At 43.4% G+C, this 18,571-nt stretch overlaps 1 protein-coding gene across 1 annotated transcript in view; it reads left to right on the forward strand.

Moving 5' to 3' along the window:
* Positions 1–18,571, forward strand: part of pipox (pipecolic acid oxidase) — a 55,409-nt gene that overhangs the window by 18,937 nt on the left and 17,901 nt on the right. The window contains exons 4-5 of the mRNA XM_068008241.1: positions 2,184–2,397; positions 12,397–12,579. Coding sequence (XP_067864342.1) covers positions 2,184–2,397; positions 12,397–12,579 — 397 coding nt within the window. The remainder of the gene's footprint in view (positions 1–2,183; positions 2,398–12,396; positions 12,580–18,571) is intronic.

Here is an 18,571-nt window from a genome sequence, read left to right on the forward strand (position 1 = left end):
ACAATTAATGAAGCACGCTGAGTAAAGACGTCCCCCTCTCAACAACATAGATTTAAGCTATTGTTTTCTGCCCTGTCATAATGCACATTTTGATGGATTTCTTCCAGAAGGCTCAAATATTTTGTTATAATTCATTATATAATGTAAATTCTAAATTCCAGACTATTTCCTATTCAGCCTGCTTTAGATCATAATATATTATGTTATATGTTCTGTTTCTATGTTGTAGCATGTTAGTAAGCCTGAGATGCAACTTAAATAATGTTCCCCCTGAGCTTAGATGTAAATTTTCTGACCAATCATTCTATGACCTTTGATCAGCTCACACAACATTCATGAATTGTTATTTGTTCGTTGACAACTTCCCTGCTTTTTTAACCTTTCTCAATTCTTTTTTTCAGTCAGGGCCAAGGATCATTTTACTAAATAGCTGGCTGGATGGTATTTATATTAAACCTTATTACCTTGCTGCTCCTGTGCTGCCCTCTCTGCACTGGGAGAGGTCGACGCTGTGCCGAAGAAATGTTCATAGTCACCATCTATATAGATCTGCTTTAAAGGGCTTGGGTAGGTCTCCCTATAAATTTTTCTTCTCACTGCGATCGAGCATTCCAATACCATAAGCCATTCATCCAAGAACCAGAAAAAAAATTTCCGGTAAGGAATGTTTGTAGTTTGAACAAACCCTAACTCTAACCTCAATGCAGATTCAAACCTGTCACTTCTGCTTGGAGGATATATCTGAGCTTCCCCAGAAAGGATACTAAGCCAGAGTTATTCTCCAGGCAGCCTGGACACATCTGAGTGACCGAATAAAAAACAGAATGGAAAGCAAAATGAATCAGAAAGAACATGCAAATCAATAGGCTTCCCTGATGTCTCAACTGGTTAAAGCAGTGAGTGGCTGAACCATACAGACCAGGAAGTACTCAGGTTCAATCCCTAGTCTGTGCTGTTAGCTGATCTCAGGTGGGTCATTGACAGGAGTGCAGCAATTCGCCTCAGTGGCAGGTGAAATTTAACGCTGAGAAGTGTGAGGTGAGACATTTTGGTGGGAAGAATGAGGAGAGGCTGTATAAACTAAAGGGTACAACTCTAAAGGGGGTGCAGGAACAGAGAGACCTGGGGGGGGTGGGGGGGGGTATATATACACAGGTCATTGAAGGTGGGAGGACAGGTTGAGAAAGCGGTTAAGAAAGCATACGGGATCCTGGGCTTTATAAATAGAGGCATTGAGTACAAAAGCGAGGATGTTATGTTGAACGTTTATAAAACACTGGTTGGGCCACAATTGGAGTATTGTGTCCAATTCTGGGCACCGCTCTTTAGGAGGGATGTGAAAGCCTTAGAGAGGGTGGAAAATAGATTTACTAGAATGGTTCCAGGGATGAGAGACCTCAGTTACGTGGATAGACTGGAAAAGCTCCTTAGAGCAGAGAAGGTTGAGAAGGGATTTGATGGAGGTGTTCAAATTTATGAAGGGTCTGGACAAAGTAAATAAAGAGAAACTGTTCCCACTGGTTGAAGGGTCGTGAACCAGAGAACACAGGTTTAAGGCGATTGGCAAAAGAACCAAAGGCAACACGAGGAAAAACATTTTTAAGCAGCGAGTGGTTAGGATCTGGAACGCACTGCCTGAAAGGGCGGTGGAAGCAGGGTCAATTGTGGCTTTCCAAAAGGAATTAGATAGGTACCTGAAGGAGAAAAATTTGCAGGGCTACGGGGAAAGAGCAGGGGAGTGGGACTAGCTGGATTGCTCTTGCAGAGAGCTGGCGCAGGCTTGATGGGCCGAATGGCCTCCTTCTGTGCCATAACCATTCCATGATTCTATGATTCTGTTCTATCAGCACTCCTGGATTGGGATGGGAAATTCTACCAGGGTTTCACCTCCTGATCACTAGAGAGTGCCCTCGGTTGGAAGTGCAATTGTGGACACTGGGCATGGATAGGATTGGGCTCAGAGCTGTAATGCTCATCCATAGTCAAACAGCCTGCCGGCACTAACTGTAGATGAGCAGATATGAAGATTTGCCATAGGGTTAGATACCAGAGGACAACTATGGCCCTTACAACCATACCCCAGCGAGCATCAGCACCCTCTGGAAAGGAGAGGGGGAAAAGGAATTTTTAAAAATCAATGAGCAGTTCTATAGTAATGGGATTAATCTTGTGTTTATCTGCAGGCAAACAGGGTTATTAGTTCTAGGCACAGAAGAAAATTCAGAATTTCAAACTATGAAGTCGACATTAATTCAGAACAAAGTCCCCACGGAGAGTTTGACATCTGAAGAATTTTCAAGGAAGTTTCCAGCTGTAAACCTTCCAAAAGAAGTATCTGCCATTCTTGACAAAACAGCTGGAATCTTGTATGCTGACCGAGCTTTAAAGACTGTTCAGGTAATGTGCTGTGCTCTGCATCCATTCTTTCACTGATGATAATAAACCAGCTAAAATCCATCCAAATGTTTGAAAATAATAGAAGCTATTTTTTCTTTAAAAATGATACATTTTCAGCAACATTATTCATCATTACCTCTGTCAAGTGTCTTAAACCGTGTGTTTTATTACAGAAAAATGTAGTTACATTCCCTCCTTTTAGTGCATTCTAAGTAAGAAGCAGAGTGCTAAAGTCCTGCCATGGTGCACTGAATGGCCATCGGGACCAGAAGGGTGCCAGGTTTAATCCCTTGTCTGTGCTGAGTTACTTGATTTCAGCTTTGTCAATATTAAGGATTCTTCAGTTGGTCTCAGCTTGCTTGGCCTTGGGGAGGAGAAAAATCAGCCAAGGTTATCACTTCTGGTTACCATTCAGTGAGCTCTGCATGTTTTGAATATTGGGTGAGGACTGCATAAGGATCAGCTGTCATGACCACCACAATTGATTAATCTGCTATCACTGTCTAGGCTCATAGATAAAGAATAGTCATTTTGGTAAGGCCAGTAACATCTATGGAACAATTGCTTCAAGGAAGGAAGAAAGAAAGGTTAAAAAGGACAGAGAAAAGTCAGAGTACTAAAACAGTCAATGGCATGGTGTAAGCACAATTTTCCAATCAGACATTCTCAGCTGACCTTTAGTGTGAGGAGCCTGTGTGTAGTGTAATCTATAGCCTCTTTCAAGCTTCCTGCCACTCTAAAAATGCAATGCCCGCCCATGCTGCTAGTGGTTGTCTGTAAGCAAGGAGATGAAATTGCTTGCTCAAGCAAACAAGGCATTGTTGACTTATTTAATATTTTGATGATATTATGTTGTGCTCAATCTGCTCAGTCACACCCTCACCTGCACTTTTGATGCCCTTGTCCCCATTAAAACCATTACTCTCTCTCACCCTGGTCGTTCCCCCGGTACGGCCCTGCACTTGCATCTTTCTCCAGTTTCTCTCCTACATCTCCTCATGCCTTCTCCGAGCTCATCTTGACCATGAGATCCACCTCCTGCTCCCTCGACCCTATTCCCACCAAACTGCTGACCACCCAACTTCCCTTTCTTGCCCTCCCATGATAGCTGATATTGTTAAGTCTAAGGGACGCAGACTTGGAACGTTTATGGCGGACAACTGGTTTAGCCATTCATCGCCAGATTTCGCTGGACCACATAAAGCACTATCGGGTCCTGTCTCCTCTGCCAAAACTGTTCACAATTCCAGGATCATCCTGGAATGTAAAGATAATCCCTGGCTTCTCTTCTTCACTGCAGACCAACTTCTTAAACCCCTCTCCTCTGCCTCTTCCACCCTCACCTCCAACAAGTGCGAGGAGCTCATGGACTACTTTGTCACTAAGATTGAGACCGTCCGTTCAGCTGCCTCTGCCGCTTCCCTCTCTTCCCCCAGTCCACCAAGCTAAACTGCCCCTATGGTTCCCCCTGCCCTAGCCCTGCACTTGCATCTTTCTCAAGTTTCTCTCCTATATCTCCTCATGCCTTCTCCGAGCTCATCATGACCATGAGACCCTCCTCCTGCTCCCTCGACCCTATTCCCACCAAACTGCTGACCACCCAACTTCCCTTCTGGCCCCCATGTTAGCTGATATTGTTAATGGTTCCCTCTCCTCAGGTACTGTTCCCCTCTCGTTTAAATCTGCCATTATCCCCCCTCCTCAAAAAGCCCACCCTTGATCCCTCTGTCCTTGCGAACTACTGCCCCATCTCCAACCGCCTTTCCTCTCCAAAGTCCTTGAACATGTTGTTGCCTCCTAAATCCGCACTCATCTTTCCCGCAACACCATATTTGATCCCTTCAATCAGGTTTCTGCTCCTGCCATAGTACTGAAGTGGCCCTTATCAAAGTCACAAATGACATTCTATGTGACTGTGACTGTGGTAAACTATCCTGGTAAACTATCCCTCCTCATCCTTCTCGACCTGCCTGCAGCTTTTGACCACACCATCCTCCTCCAACACCTCTCCTTTGTCGTCCAGCTGAGTGGGACTGCGCTCGCCTGGTTCTGTTCTTATCTACCCAGTCGTAGCGAATCACCTGCAATGGCTTCTCTTCCTGCTCCTGCAACATTACCTCTGAAGTCCCTCAAGGCTCTATCCTTGGTCCCCTCCTATTTCTCATCTACATGCTGCCCCCTCGGTGACATCATCCAAATACACAACATCAGGTTCCACACGTACGCTGACGACACCCAACTCTACCTCACCACCACCTCCCTTGACCCCTCTGATTTGTCACACTGCTTGTCCGACATCCAGTACCGGATGAGGAAAGATTTCCTCCAACTAAATGTTGGGAAGACCGAAGCCATTGTCTTCAGTCCTCGCTACAAACTCCGTTCCCTAGCCACCGACTCCATCCCTCTTCCTGGCTACTGTCTGAGGCTGAACCAGACCACTCGCAGCCTTGGCATCCTTTTTGACCGAGATGAGCTTCCAACCACATATCCGCTCCATCACCAAGACCACCTACTTCCACCTCCATAACATCGCCCGTCTTCAGCCCTGCCTCAGATCATCTGCTGATGAAACCCTCATCCATGCCTTTGTTAACTCTAGACTTCACAATTCCAATGCTCTCCTGGCAAGCCTCCCATCTTCCACCCTCCATAAACTTGAGCTCATCCAAAACTCTGATGCCCCTATCCTAACTTGCACCAAGTCCCGTTCACACATCACCGTCCCTGTGCTCACTGACTTACGTTGGCTCCTGGTCCGAGAACGCCTCGATTTTTAAATTCTCATCCTTGTTTTCGAATCCCTCCATAGCCTCGCCCCTCCCTATCTCTGTAATCTCCTCCAGCCTTAGAACCCTCAGAGATCTCTGCGCTCCTCCAATTCTTGCCTCTTGCGCAGCCCCGATTTTAATCGTTCCACCATTGGCGGCTATGCTTTCAGCTGCCTAGGCCCCAAGCTCTGGAATTCCCGCTTCTCTACCTCTCCTCCTTTTAGGACACTCCTTAAAACCTACCTCTTTGACCAAGCTTTTGGTCACCTGTCCTAATATCTCCTGTGTGGTTCTGTGTCAAATTTTGTTTGATAATCGCTCCTGTGAAGCGCCTTGGGACGTTTTACCAAGTTAATGGTGCTATATAAATGTAAATTGTTGGTGTTGTTTTTGTTGTTGATGTCGGTGGCAGCTTGCATTGGTCCCATAGCACGAAAGTTAAGGTCATTTGTGACCTTGACAGTTACTGGCAGTACGGTGCCAGTGGAGGAGTTTGGCTGCAGGTCATATGTGGCAGGGATTGTCATGAATCACAAGCTCCGTAAGCATGTCTTCTCTGTGGTACGTGCGCTTCTGTTTATAGATGAATCTACAAGGGTATTTGTTGGTGGGCGCAGATCGTCGTTGGTGCAGCCTGATCTGCTAGTATCCACCTCTGGTCCTCCTATTCCTCCAAGAAGCAAAAGTACAAGGGATTCTTAATAGATAGAGCTAAAACTTGCATTTATATAGATTTTATCACACTCTCAGGACGTCCCAAAGAGCTTTACGACCAATAGATTATTTCTAAATTGCAGTCGCTGTTGTTAAGTAGCTAAACACAGCTGCCAAGCACATGAATGAAAGACAAAAAGTCTGGTGTTGGTTCGGGGGGAATATTAACCAGGACACTGTTCTTTTTCAAAGGGCAGCAGAAACATCAGGCATTAGTTTAACATCTCATCTGAAAGATGGCGCCGATGATAATAAAGCACTTCAATCCAGCATTGAAGTGTTCGCCTAGATTACATGCTCAATTTATAGTGAACTTTGAACCCACAATCTTCTGACTTAGGCGAATGTGCTACTGACTTAGGCAAATGTGCTACTAACTCAGGCAACCTGACTCTTTTGTTGATAGTTGAAAAATGGCCCAAAGACGACTGACTGACTGAGTGACGAGCAGAAAAACAAAAAGGAAGCAAAATGTTGCAGAATTAGCCTTAAAATGCTCCCATCAGTCTTCTCGTTAAGATTGTAATCAATCTATTTCCATAAACAGCACAGTCCCCTGCATTCCTGGTTGGACATTTTGTTTGGGTGGGTATATGCAGTGACGTGATTTAGCTCTATTTGTATGGATTAAATGACAGAACTCAAGTGCTTCCAGCTCCCTTCAAAATTGCTAATGGGAACTTGGGCACAGTGTAAAATGGCAGAGGTCTGGTATTGCGGATTTCTGCCTTTTTTTTCCCCCTACCTAGTTACACCCACGTGACACCCATTCATTCGTTGTAATCAATCAGAAAATCAACGCTAGTATATGAATGGCTTGAAGTTCACTGTTGGTATTAGATACTGTGCAGATTATTTTTTAGTTTAATTAAAATCAAGCAACAGTCTCAATACTCTAAGATTACAAAATTGGCATAATAGGTGGTGTGAATTTCACGGACTCCAAACAGTGCCATTGCAGTTGCTGAAATACTTACAGCAGCTGAAATGTGAAGAAGTCAAGGCAAACTTGCTGTGCAAGTATTAAATGTTAGAAACCCAGAAAGTCCACAAACATTATCTCTGGCTGACCACTTTGGGTATGCTGGATAAAATGAGGAAACTGAATTATAGCATCTGACCTTCAAGCTATACATTCTTTTTGTTCTCAAAACAGTCTTTCTCAAGCTTAAGAAATTGAATATCCCATTAGTGAGGCAATAGATCCAAACTCTGTTTCTGACAGGTTATCTCCACCTGGATCCTTTTTACTGGTACATTTGTACACCCACGGAAGAGAAAAGCTTTCCTTGCAACATTGGCCATTTCAGAAAAGGGAAGGAGAAAACAGTAGCAAATGGAACCATCTGCTAAAAACCTTGAATTAGACACAGAGAAAAAATAAAATAAAAAGCTCTTGACAAAATGGAGTATTTAGAGTCTTGAAGATAGAAGAAAGCTCAGGAAAAAATTATTTTACATTAAAAAATTCAACGAACTTTCTAGTATGGAAAAACAATTCATTCCTCTCCCTTGTTTTTTTGGTTTAGTTTCTTTGTTCATATTGATTTGTGTTTCACACCAATATTTCCAACTCTGATCAGAGCTCAGCTGTGCTGGGACAGAGACCAGAATAGGGAAGAGAGATGAAGAATATAATAGGAAGATAGAAATGCACAGGTCCAGAAAAGACCATTGTAGTCCATCTGGGTGATCTTAGTGTGTCCAGGAAATATCATATCCCACTATACTTCTCATATCTCTTGATCAATTATTTCGGCAGGTACTTATCCAACTCTCTTGAATTTGCTGATACAACTAGCCCTCACTGCCTCCCCTGACAGTTCGTTCCATACAATCACCCCCTCTGCGTAAAGTAATTAAATCCAAGTCTAACTTACTACGGCGGTAAATACAGCTGAAAAAAATTGAATAGCACTTGTCTTTGAGATTTACCTTTGTTATCGGACTGCTTCCTCGTCCCATTACCATGCATTCATTAGCTAATCCTATTAGTAGTCTCCAAAGCAAAATTCATATGCTTTATCTAAACAGGCATATTCTGGGCAGCAACTGATGGAGATTAATCTATCGTAAACTTACTCGGGTGGTGGTTGAATATTAGAACAGCAGTGTGGAAATAACTACTTTCCACACAAGTGTATGCTCATGAATTAATTTAGATACTTATGAGTTAGTTATTAATGTGGGTATCTTAGCATGAAAGCGTGCAAAGACCGTATTTGTATTCACTGAGATCTGCCTGCGGAACCCTGCAAGTTAAAATCTGAAATGGGCCGAAGGGATCGAGTTCCGACCATATAGTAATTTTTTAACTGCAAATGATAACCTTTTGACCAATAACATGGTGAATGTCGTGTACTATCAATATTAGTTATAATATGTGTTCAGTGATCTGATGCAGTTTCAATACCCATAAGCCACAGGAATTTTATAGAATCCATGAATACAAATGAAAACTGTCCTCCTGGTATTATAAAATTGAATATATAAATAGGTTGAAGAGGGTTGAGCAATAATAAAACAGCCTCAAAGTTTAGATAACGTACTCTGTCACTAAACAAGGGGTGGGGGGAAACACTTATGTCAGGTTTGGCATGAGTTCTGTAATATTATTTTGGTCTAAAGTGGAAACAGAAAAGCTGGAATGGAGATCTGGGTGATCGAGGGTGAGGCACTTGCCTTCCGCCTCTGGGGTCTGGGTTCAAATCTATTCCAGATTGTTGGAATGAAAGCTTCATCGATCTACTGGTTGTAAGGGTCCCAGGTGAAATGAGTTTGGGAATTGTAAACCCAGTTCCTAGTGGACATGGGACTACAGCACAAACCTGTTCTTAAATTGGCAATATCATTCAGAGAGGAATGGAAAAAATTGTCACAAAGCATCTGGCTGTGCTATATCTGACCTGGAAGTGCTTGATGCTGAGACTGGGGGAATTTTAACCCCCAAGAACGAATGGGTTGGGGGCGGGTGGGAAGTTAAAATAGAAATTTGCAGCCCAATTGCAACCCGGGTTTAACGGAAGCAGGTCAGGGAGCAGGCGTTCAACCCGTTCTCAGGAGGCGGGTCGGTCAGTAAAACCTTTTAGGGCGGCAGTGTGCCTCCATTTTACCGAAATTTTGATTTTTGACGGATGGAGGCCGGGTTTCCCAGGCCACAGGATTCCCGGCAGGTAAAAGAAGGCGAGAAGGCCAGATCACTGCTTGTGGGCGAGGAGGAGCAGGAGTGCTCCCCCCAAGCTAAACTCTTTACAGTCCCCGCAATCGGACCCCGCGACCTCCGACTTCCTCCGACTTCCCCCACGACCTCCGACTTCCCCCGCGACCTCCGACTTCCCCCGCGACCTCCGACTTCCCCCGCGACCTCCGACTTCCCCCAACCCCCCCGCGACCTCCGACTTCCCCCAACCCCCCCGCGACCTCCGACTTCCCCCAACCCCCCCGCGACCTCCGACTTCCCCCAACCCCCCCGCGACCTCAGACTTCCCCCAACCCCCCCGCGACCTCAGACTTCCCCCAACCCCCCCGCGACCTCCGACTTCCCCAACCCCCCCGCGACCTCCGACTTCCCCCAACCCCCCGTGACCTCCGACTTCCCCCAACCCCCCCGCGACCTCCGACTTCCCCCAACCCCCCCGCGACCTCAGACTTCCCCCAACCCCCCCCGCGACCTCAGACTTCCCCCAACCCCCCCGCGACCTCCGACTTCCCCAACCCCCCCCGCGACCTCCGACTTCCCCCAACCCCCCCGCGACCTCCGACTTCCCCCAACCCCCCCGCGACCTCCGACTTCCCCCAACCCCCCCGCGACCTCCGACTTCCCCCAACCCCCCGACTCCCACCCCCCCCCCACAACCTCCGACTTAACTTCCATCCACTCCCCGGCTGATTTCCCGCCCGCCCACTAGGCAGCCAGCCTGTCAATCAAGCTGGCTATCGGGTGGGAAACCTTCTGAAACATTTTAAAACAGGTTCTACCATTAAATTTGGTCAGATCTGCGGGAAACCCTTGCTTCCGGGTTTCCCGTTCGCAACCACCCACCCCAGTTCTCTTCCGGCTCCAAGTTAATATCGGGATCTGGGTATCCTCCCGAAATCAATATCCCTTCCCTGATGAGCATTTGGAAATAATGCTGGAAAACAATTGATCAGCATGTGAAAGAGAAAGATAAGATTATCTCAGGTATTTATATCCTTTCTTCTGAAAGAAGCCTTTGGTTGATCATTCCTTAAGACATTCCTCGACATTTTGCTTTAAAGTGCATGGAGGCATACACATAATTTTAGTGGGTCTTTGAGGAGGAGGCAGTGAGGTGAGGGGCAGTGAGGTGAGGGAGGGAAGCAGCGTCCCATAAGAAAAGGAGGTTGGAAACCAATGTTGCAAACTTCCCAGCATCCAGTTAGAGTAGAATGGGCAGATTCCTGGGAGTCGAGGAATGAAAGAATGGCCAGCAAAGAGGAATCTACAAACAAGTGAAAAGATAAAAACAGATGGTGCTAAAGAGAGCTCATGATTTTTGGAAGCGACATTGTGAAATTCAGGCCTGTGTTCATTTAAAATAGTGTCCAGGTACAAAAAGTGTAGAATGGAAAGATTTATATAATAGTTTATTGGAGGTTAATGTTTTTCCATTGCACTTTAATTTGTCCATAACTATATTTTAATTAATGATTCACTGGTGCTGAAAAGCCAAAATGTCATTTCTATCAACCTTACAAAACAGAACATATATTTCCACATAGGGTTCCACAACTGATGAAATTAGAATGTTTTTTAAATTGGTCAAGTAGAATTGCAGGACTGTTTTATTGTGTATATATATCTCTTGTCTTCTGCCCTCTGGAGTTCCTGCTGACCAGCACCTGAAGCCAAGGAGAGAGATTGACGACCTGCATTCAAGCCTCTGCCAATGCAGCCCTTCAGTCGCTAGGAGTTACATAATGACACTCTTTCAGATTTGCCTGTTCCCCAAGAGGGACTTGGGCTCTGTTTGGTACCTTCCCTCAGCAGCACAGTTAAGATGAAGAATTAGTTGGGGAGAAGGAGATTGGAGTGGGGAGGGGGAGTGGGGGGGAGTGGAGGGCAGTGGAAGAGAATTGAACCTGCCTTCCTGCACTTCATGGCACTGCACAACTGTTATATAAACACTTTTGTATTCTAAACAATCAGTAAATGCTAACTCATGAAAAACATTACACTCAAATAATAAAATTTACTAGTCTGCAGAATCTATACAGCAAGTAATCGATGTTAATGCTGCTGATTTCAACGTGGAATAAAGAAGAACACAGAACCATTGCAGCAATGTCAATCATAGTTTAAGTGGCTTCATTAAGCTGCCTCGGTGTGGCTTATGCTTAATGTCAGGGCTGGATTTAAAAACTGCTAGCTCTTGTAATATGATGGAGGCGGAGTGGTTGCTACAAGGAATGAATCTTACGTAGTTAAAAGAGAACTAGGCGAACTCCTGTGGCATTGCACACGGAGTCAAAACAAATGCAGCCTTCAGATCAAGTCGGGTTAGAGGTCAGGGGGGGATAAATGGCTTACGGCAGAGGAGGATATTGGGGGCAACCAAGAAAACTACCTTATTGGGAGAAGGGGAAGCAAGGGCAGGGGGTGGGGAGTGACAGGAAGAATACCTCAGTAGGGAAAGGAATATCTCAGCGGGGTGGGGTAGGGAGTGTGAGCATCTACAGAAATGAGGGGAGCAAGAAAACCAACTCAGTGGTCTCAGGGTGAGGACCAACCACAGTGGGGGAGGGGGGGGGGAGGGAAGGAGAGAGGAGGTGGTTTTAGTGGCCCCATGTGTTTAAAACGTTCAGAGGTCACGATTTTGAGGAGTCCCTGTTTGTTGCAATTAGGAGGAGGCCCAATTTTTATCTTTCTTTGCAGGCCTTGTGAAATGTAGACGGCAGAAACACTTCATTGTTGTACAGGCACCATAATGTAAAGTTGCAGTTATATATGTTAACAGTTAAGGCGTTATTAACATTAGCTAACACTCAGCATTGAAAAACTCTATCACAGCGCCACCTCCAGGCAAAATAGGTATTATAAGCAATTTGAAATGGAATGGGATGACCTGCCTACTAATTTTAATATAAAGTAGATGAACATGCATTGGGTGGACAGTTTGACATGTTAGCGCTGAGATTTTTTATAAATTTATAATTTTTTTTTCAAAAGTGCTTTTTTCCCTTACAAACTTTTGTGAGGTGAAAGCGATATAAAGTGTATTGATATATAGGATGTCTTCAACTAATTCTGTTCCACTGGGATAATGAGATGAAGAGATAAAAGACAGAGAAACCAGTTAACAGGTAACTGGAATTTGAGATAAGATTTAATAATTTAAATAGGAAAGGGAGATAGTCACTGTGAGGGTAAAAAATAGATCTCTTCAGTTCATTTGATATGTATAAATATATTTTCTGGATCACAGAGAAATAATTATTCGAAATAATGACGTGTTCTACATGGTTTCACAAGACAAAATTGAATCTTTTGCAGGATTTGTTTCGGAGGTTTGGAGGAACAATTCGTGATGGTGAAAAAGTTGTTGATGTACAACCTGGGTCTCTAGTTACCGTGACAACCACCACAGGAACTTACAGAGCAAAAAATCTGGTGATTACTGCTGGACCTTGGACAAATAAACTATTGAACCTTGTGGGACTACAGCTTCCTCTGAAGGTAGAGGGTATTTAATGGATCTTATTCATATTCGAGTTGCAGTATCATCCTGTCATGGTGCTCAGTCTAAAGTGACCTCCAAATACATCAATGTAATCAAAGCTACATTACAGTAAAGCGTTCCAGGAATTTTATTTGGACATAATATACACTGACAGTGTTATACTCCTGGTAATCAACAGGGAATTATCACTCCATAAATTTTGCAGTGATTGCTTTGTAACCATTAATCCTTACTGTAGATGTCCTCCCACATCAGCCACTAGCAGAGGCCTGGCTGGTTCCTGTTCTTCCCTTCCACCATTGCACTAATTCCACATAAAATTATAAAATCTACATTTTTTGGCTCAGCCTGAGACGCATGAAAACCCATCACCATGCTTAAGAGTTTCCAAAGCAGTTTCTATTTGCACTCTGGCCAGAGAGACTCACTCCATTTACCCAAGTCCAGAGAACTTGGTTGAAAAGAACCAAGGAGTAGATTTTATAAATTAGCATTCCTGATTTTAAAAAAAAGCTTCATGACACAGCAATGCAGTTCAGGAATTTGGATGTAGAAGTCAGCATATGCTGCACAATTTACCATCCATAAAAATGAACAGACAGTAAATTGTTCAGGGTGAGCGGACCTCTGTGCCCAGATTCTCTTATGCGCTGCTAGCACATGAAACTCTGCATTGGGAGCGCTATTGTCTAAAATCTAACCTCAAAGCTTAGGGACTCCCATCAAGCATGCAAAGAGGTACTGCTGGAGTTTAATCAGCAAAAATCATACAGCTTATAAGCACAGAGCATTGATAATCCTCCTGCTGCTTGTGTAGCTAGGAACACCCGACCCTATAGGAAATGTGCTTATCTGGAGGATAGTTATTAGTTGGTCATAAGGCATTTGAAAAGTGCAGGTATCAGGCATCACTAGGCGAACATCAAATACGAGGAGCACAACTCATCATAAAATGTGTGCGTGCATTGCCATCATTCTCCTGACCACAGCATAGGCACGTATCCTACCCCATCGTTCCTCCAGCTGGGGATGCAGAACCTCAGCAGTCACTGTTTGCCTCTGTGAAATCCACTCATGGTAGGCATAAACCCTGGATATATGAGCATGTGTTCTCATATCCAGCCTCCAGGTAATGCTTTTCAGCAGCTGCTATCTCAAGCCTCAGTCTTTCCTCATCAGCTGTACAACAGACATCTGCCTTCAGCATGGTGGAAGCACCTATGCAGGGCTGTTTGCAACTTGCCAGCCTTCTTGATGTTCTAGATGTCCAAGTCAAATTCAATATGATACATTTAATCCAGGTCCTCATGCGAGGGGTTTTGGCAAAGAGATCTTCCCACTGTGAGGCTGACTTACCCCTATGGAACAACAGGTTGGTGTTGTCCTGAGCCCTTGCTCCCTGCAGCCATTTCTCCTTTGCCAGGGATCCACCTCCTGAATCTCAGACCTGAGCTGAAGGAATCTTTTCTGTTAGGTACTCAAGAATTCCAAATCATGAAGGAGAACTATTTGGATACATGTCTCATATGCCACAAAATTAACTTACATTGGGACTTTGAAGAAAGACCTAATCATTTTTCACCTCTTTTCAGGGCAATCTATAAGAACTGATTCAAAGCACCAATTAGAATCCCCGGGTACTTGTATCAATCAACAATTAGGTCCAATCAATATTTTAGGGGTCCCTCTTGAGCTCTACAAAGCCATATCTCCGCTTTTGGAGACACGTGCCAACATATCTCAATGATTAGCCCACTGTTCAATTTGGTGAGTGCAGCACACTAGAGGGGAAATTTCTGCTCACGGTATGGAGCCTCACAGAATTGAGCACAGATTGGAAATAGGGCAGTAATGTTATAGAGGTGATTCTGTGACCTATACTCCCGTCCAGCAAGGTTCAGTGCCTAATCCTGACACTGAGCATCAAAATATTTACTGTTAGATCCTCAGGCAAGTCAACCAACACCACAATATCATAGGCAAAAAGATGCATTAAAATTCTTATGATGTTATCCAACAGATCATTGATCAAGACATGGAGTAGGATGGTTTGAGAGTGGGCAGCCTTTGGCTCACTCCTCTAATGACAGTAATAAGCCAAATATCCCTTAACTTAAAATTTGGTCATGTAGTCATGAGATACTAGCTCTAAAACTGTACAAAAAATGGATGAAAGCCATGTAAATGGGAGTCCTCTGATCCATACAATGTTCTGCAATCTCATGTAAATCCAAAACCTGATCCAGATAGTTTGCACAAGCAAAATCCAAGCTGTTTTTTTCCAATTACTTAGCAGATCTCCAAAGGATCTCATGCATTGACCTAAACAACCTCTTGAAGAGCCATTAAAATCAGAAAGATTGTTTGGTATGTTGATCTCACTAGGATTCATCTTCTCTATATAAAAAAAAGTGTGAACGAGAAAGTGATTGCAAGACCATTGTCTCATCTTGGGGTTTAGGTGACAACTACTACCCAAGTTTCATACTTGTTTATGATATCCGAACCTCTTAGTAAGATTACTGCCTTGTAAATAATCTCAAGTGTCCAGTTATCCTCTTATAATGTTAGCTAAAACCATCTCTACATGATTAAATTTCCTTACTATCTATTTGCTGGTAGGTCTATGTAATCAACTTTTATTGACATTTTTTTCATTATGCAAAACTATATCCTTCCCATGACAACAAATATACTGGCACAATATAGTAGTAGGGGGTTGAAGAATAGGAAGGCAATAGTAAGTTTTTTTGTCACCAATTTTTACCCTTCACCTCCTGAAGAAGTTGAGTCCTTACAGTGGTTCCACAGATAATAAGTGCCGTCCGGTACCTTGCCAAAGTGGTCCTGATATAGGTGTGAGCTTTGGCAGTGAGGGCTGACACACTTTTCAATTGCTGGCAGCTGTGCCTGATCCTATTCTCCCTTGACATCTCCACACATGCACTTCCAGAGGAAGCCACTAGATAGCGATCATAATCGTGAACCCTGGCTAGTTTTCTACTGCTTAATCCAGGACATAAGGCCAATTGTGGTGCACCTAATACCATCAACAAAATCATCACTGGTATTGAACCTGGGACCTTTTTGGTCTATATGGCTAAGACATTAGCTAAACTCATTGTAGGATTGAGATAGTCATGTTATTTGTTTCATATCTTCATATTTCTGGGTTTTAAAGGAAGTAGGTGAGAACACTGCAGATGCCCTTAACTATAATCTTCCAAAGTTCTCTCGATTCAGGAACTATTCCTTTAGATTGGAAAATTGCACGTCACTCTGCTATTTAAGAAAGGTGAGACTGTGAAACCAATGAATTATAGACCAGTTAGCCTAATTCCCGTTGTCGGGAAATTACTAGAGTTTATAATTAAGGATAGAGTGACTGAACACCTTGAAAATTTTCAGCTGATCAGAGAGAGCCAGCATGGATTTGTAAAGGATAGGTCATGCCTGACGAACCCGACTGCATTTTTTGAAGAGGTGACTAAAGTTGTGGACAGGGGAATGTCTATGGATGTTGTTTTTATGGACGTCCAGAAGGCATTCGATAAGGTCCCTCATAAAAGACTGTTAGCTAAAGTGGAAGCTCATGGAATTGAGGGCAAATTATTGGCCTGGTTATGAAATTGGCTGAGTGGCAGGAGACAGAGAGTAGGTATATTGGGTAGGTACTCAAATTGACAGGATGTAACTAGTGGTGTCCCACAGGAATCTGTGTTGGGGCCTCAACTATTCATTGTATTTATTAATGACATGGATGATGGGATAGAGAGCCACATATCCAAGTTTGCCGATGACACAAAGATAGGCAGCATTGTAAGCAGTGTAAATGGATGCATAAAATTACAGAGAGATTTCAATGCAGACGAGTGTGAGGTCATCCACTTTGGACCTAAAAAGAATAGATCAGAGTACTTTCTAAATGGTGAAAAGCTCAAAACAGTGGGGATCCAAAGAGACTTAGGGGGTCCATGTACATAGATCATTAAAATATCATGGACAGGTTCAGAAAATAATCAAAAAGGCTAATGGAATGCTGGCATTTATATCTAGAGGACTAGAATACAAGGGGGTAAATGGTATGCTATATCTATACAAAGCCCTGGTTAGACCACACCTGGAGTACTGTGTTCAGTTCTGGGCACCGCACCTTAGGAAGGATATATTGGCCTTGGAGGGAGTGGAGCGTAGATTCACTAGAATGATACTGGACTCCAAGGGTTAAATTACAAGGAGAGATTACACAAACTAGGGTTGTATTCCCTGGAATTTAGAAGATTAAAGGGTGATATGATCGAAGTTTTCAAGATATTAAGGGGATTGATAGGGTAGATAGAGACAAACTATTTGCACTGGTTGGGGAGTCTAGGACTAGGAGACATAAAAATTAGAGCTAGGACTTTCAGGAGTGAAGTTAGGAAACACTTCTACACACAAAGGGTGGTAGAAGTTTGGAATTCTCTTCTGCAAACAGCAGTTGATGCTAGCTCAATTGTTAATTTTAAATGAGATTGATAGGTTTTTGTTCGCTAAAGGTATTAAGGGATTTGGTGCTAAAGTGGGTTTATGGAGTTAGGTCACAGATCAGCCATGATCTCAATGAATGGTGGAACAAGCTCGAGGGGCTAAATGGCCTGCTCCTGTTCCTATGTTCCTTTGAGTGTTAAATAAAGGCAGCCATCTGGCTATATATGTTAATACAGTGATGTGCTGTGCCATAGAGTAATGAAGCATGGGAACATCCATTTGATTCCTTAATATGATAAAGTATTGATTTGAGCTGCATCATTAGGTGAGATACAGTGCAGAAAACAGGTGCTTTTCCAGATGGAGAAAGAGGGAATTTAGCCATACCTAATTCCCTAGTTGCCACTTCAAAACAGTGTTGGGAGAGGCTGGGCATCAGTTTGTGGAATAGTCTATGGTTTAAGCGAAATCATAGGATTTGGAGAGGGTCCACCTCTGCACAGGAAGGACATAAATTCAACTGCACATTTAGGATGACCGCCATCAATTCTCAGTGAAGCTACAAAAATCCTGACATAACTCACCTGATCCTCCTCCCCAGAAAGATATTGATACTGGAAACTCACCTGCCCCCCCCCCACCACCACCCTCAAAAATAATGCAGCATTGCTAAATAAAAACTGATATATGCTTTCAGCCTCTTCCCTTCCATCCTTTGTGGTTGGCAGAGTTTGGAATAGTATCACACCATAAATCACAAATGGATTTATGACCCTTTCCCTCTTAATCTCAGCTGAAAGCTCTGCATGGAGGTGGGAGGCCTTTCAGAGAGAGAGTTTTAGAATGTGTTCACAAATATTTAATTAAAAATGACAAATACTGCCTACATTTGTTGTATGCGCAAAAACCTATGGCAAGTCTACAAATGTGCACATTTGCTTCAAAAGAAAATTGATGAATACAATAAACATCACAATATTAAGTCTGATCCCCATAAATATATAAAATTGATAACACCATTTAACAGGTCAACCTTATGCAGTGAGATTGGTCACTGGACTTATTAATGGGTGAATGTGTATGTGTGTGGGAGGGAGAAGGGGGAAGAAGAGAGCTGATACATCAGCCATTTAATGTCTCAGCCATGATCTGGGTAAAAAGCATCATTGGAATTGATTCTCCAATTATTCAAGAGGTTCAGGAACTCTGGATGATGCATGAAGTTTTGATTCAAAACTCAGTAGGCCAACAATCATACAAGTAAAATATTAGAACCCTATTTGCCTACTTAATTTTATCTCGGAATAGAGATAGCACTAAGCAGGGATTCACCAGAGGTGCTCTCTGCCCAGAAGTCATGAGTGTTGCGTCCTGAACGTACAGGAATCCAACCATGTGACAGAAACTCATGGCTCTTTCTTATTGTTCCTGGGCATTGATGTTCAAAATAATAAACCTTTGAGTCCTTAATAATGCATCCATGACCTGGGTATTCCAGCAATGCACAGCTGTCACCTG

Source organism: Heptranchias perlo, chromosome 28 (assembly GCF_035084215.1).
Source record: "Heptranchias perlo isolate sHepPer1 chromosome 28, sHepPer1.hap1, whole genome shotgun sequence".
Lineage (NCBI taxonomy): Eukaryota > Metazoa > Chordata > Chondrichthyes > Hexanchiformes > Hexanchidae > Heptranchias > Heptranchias perlo.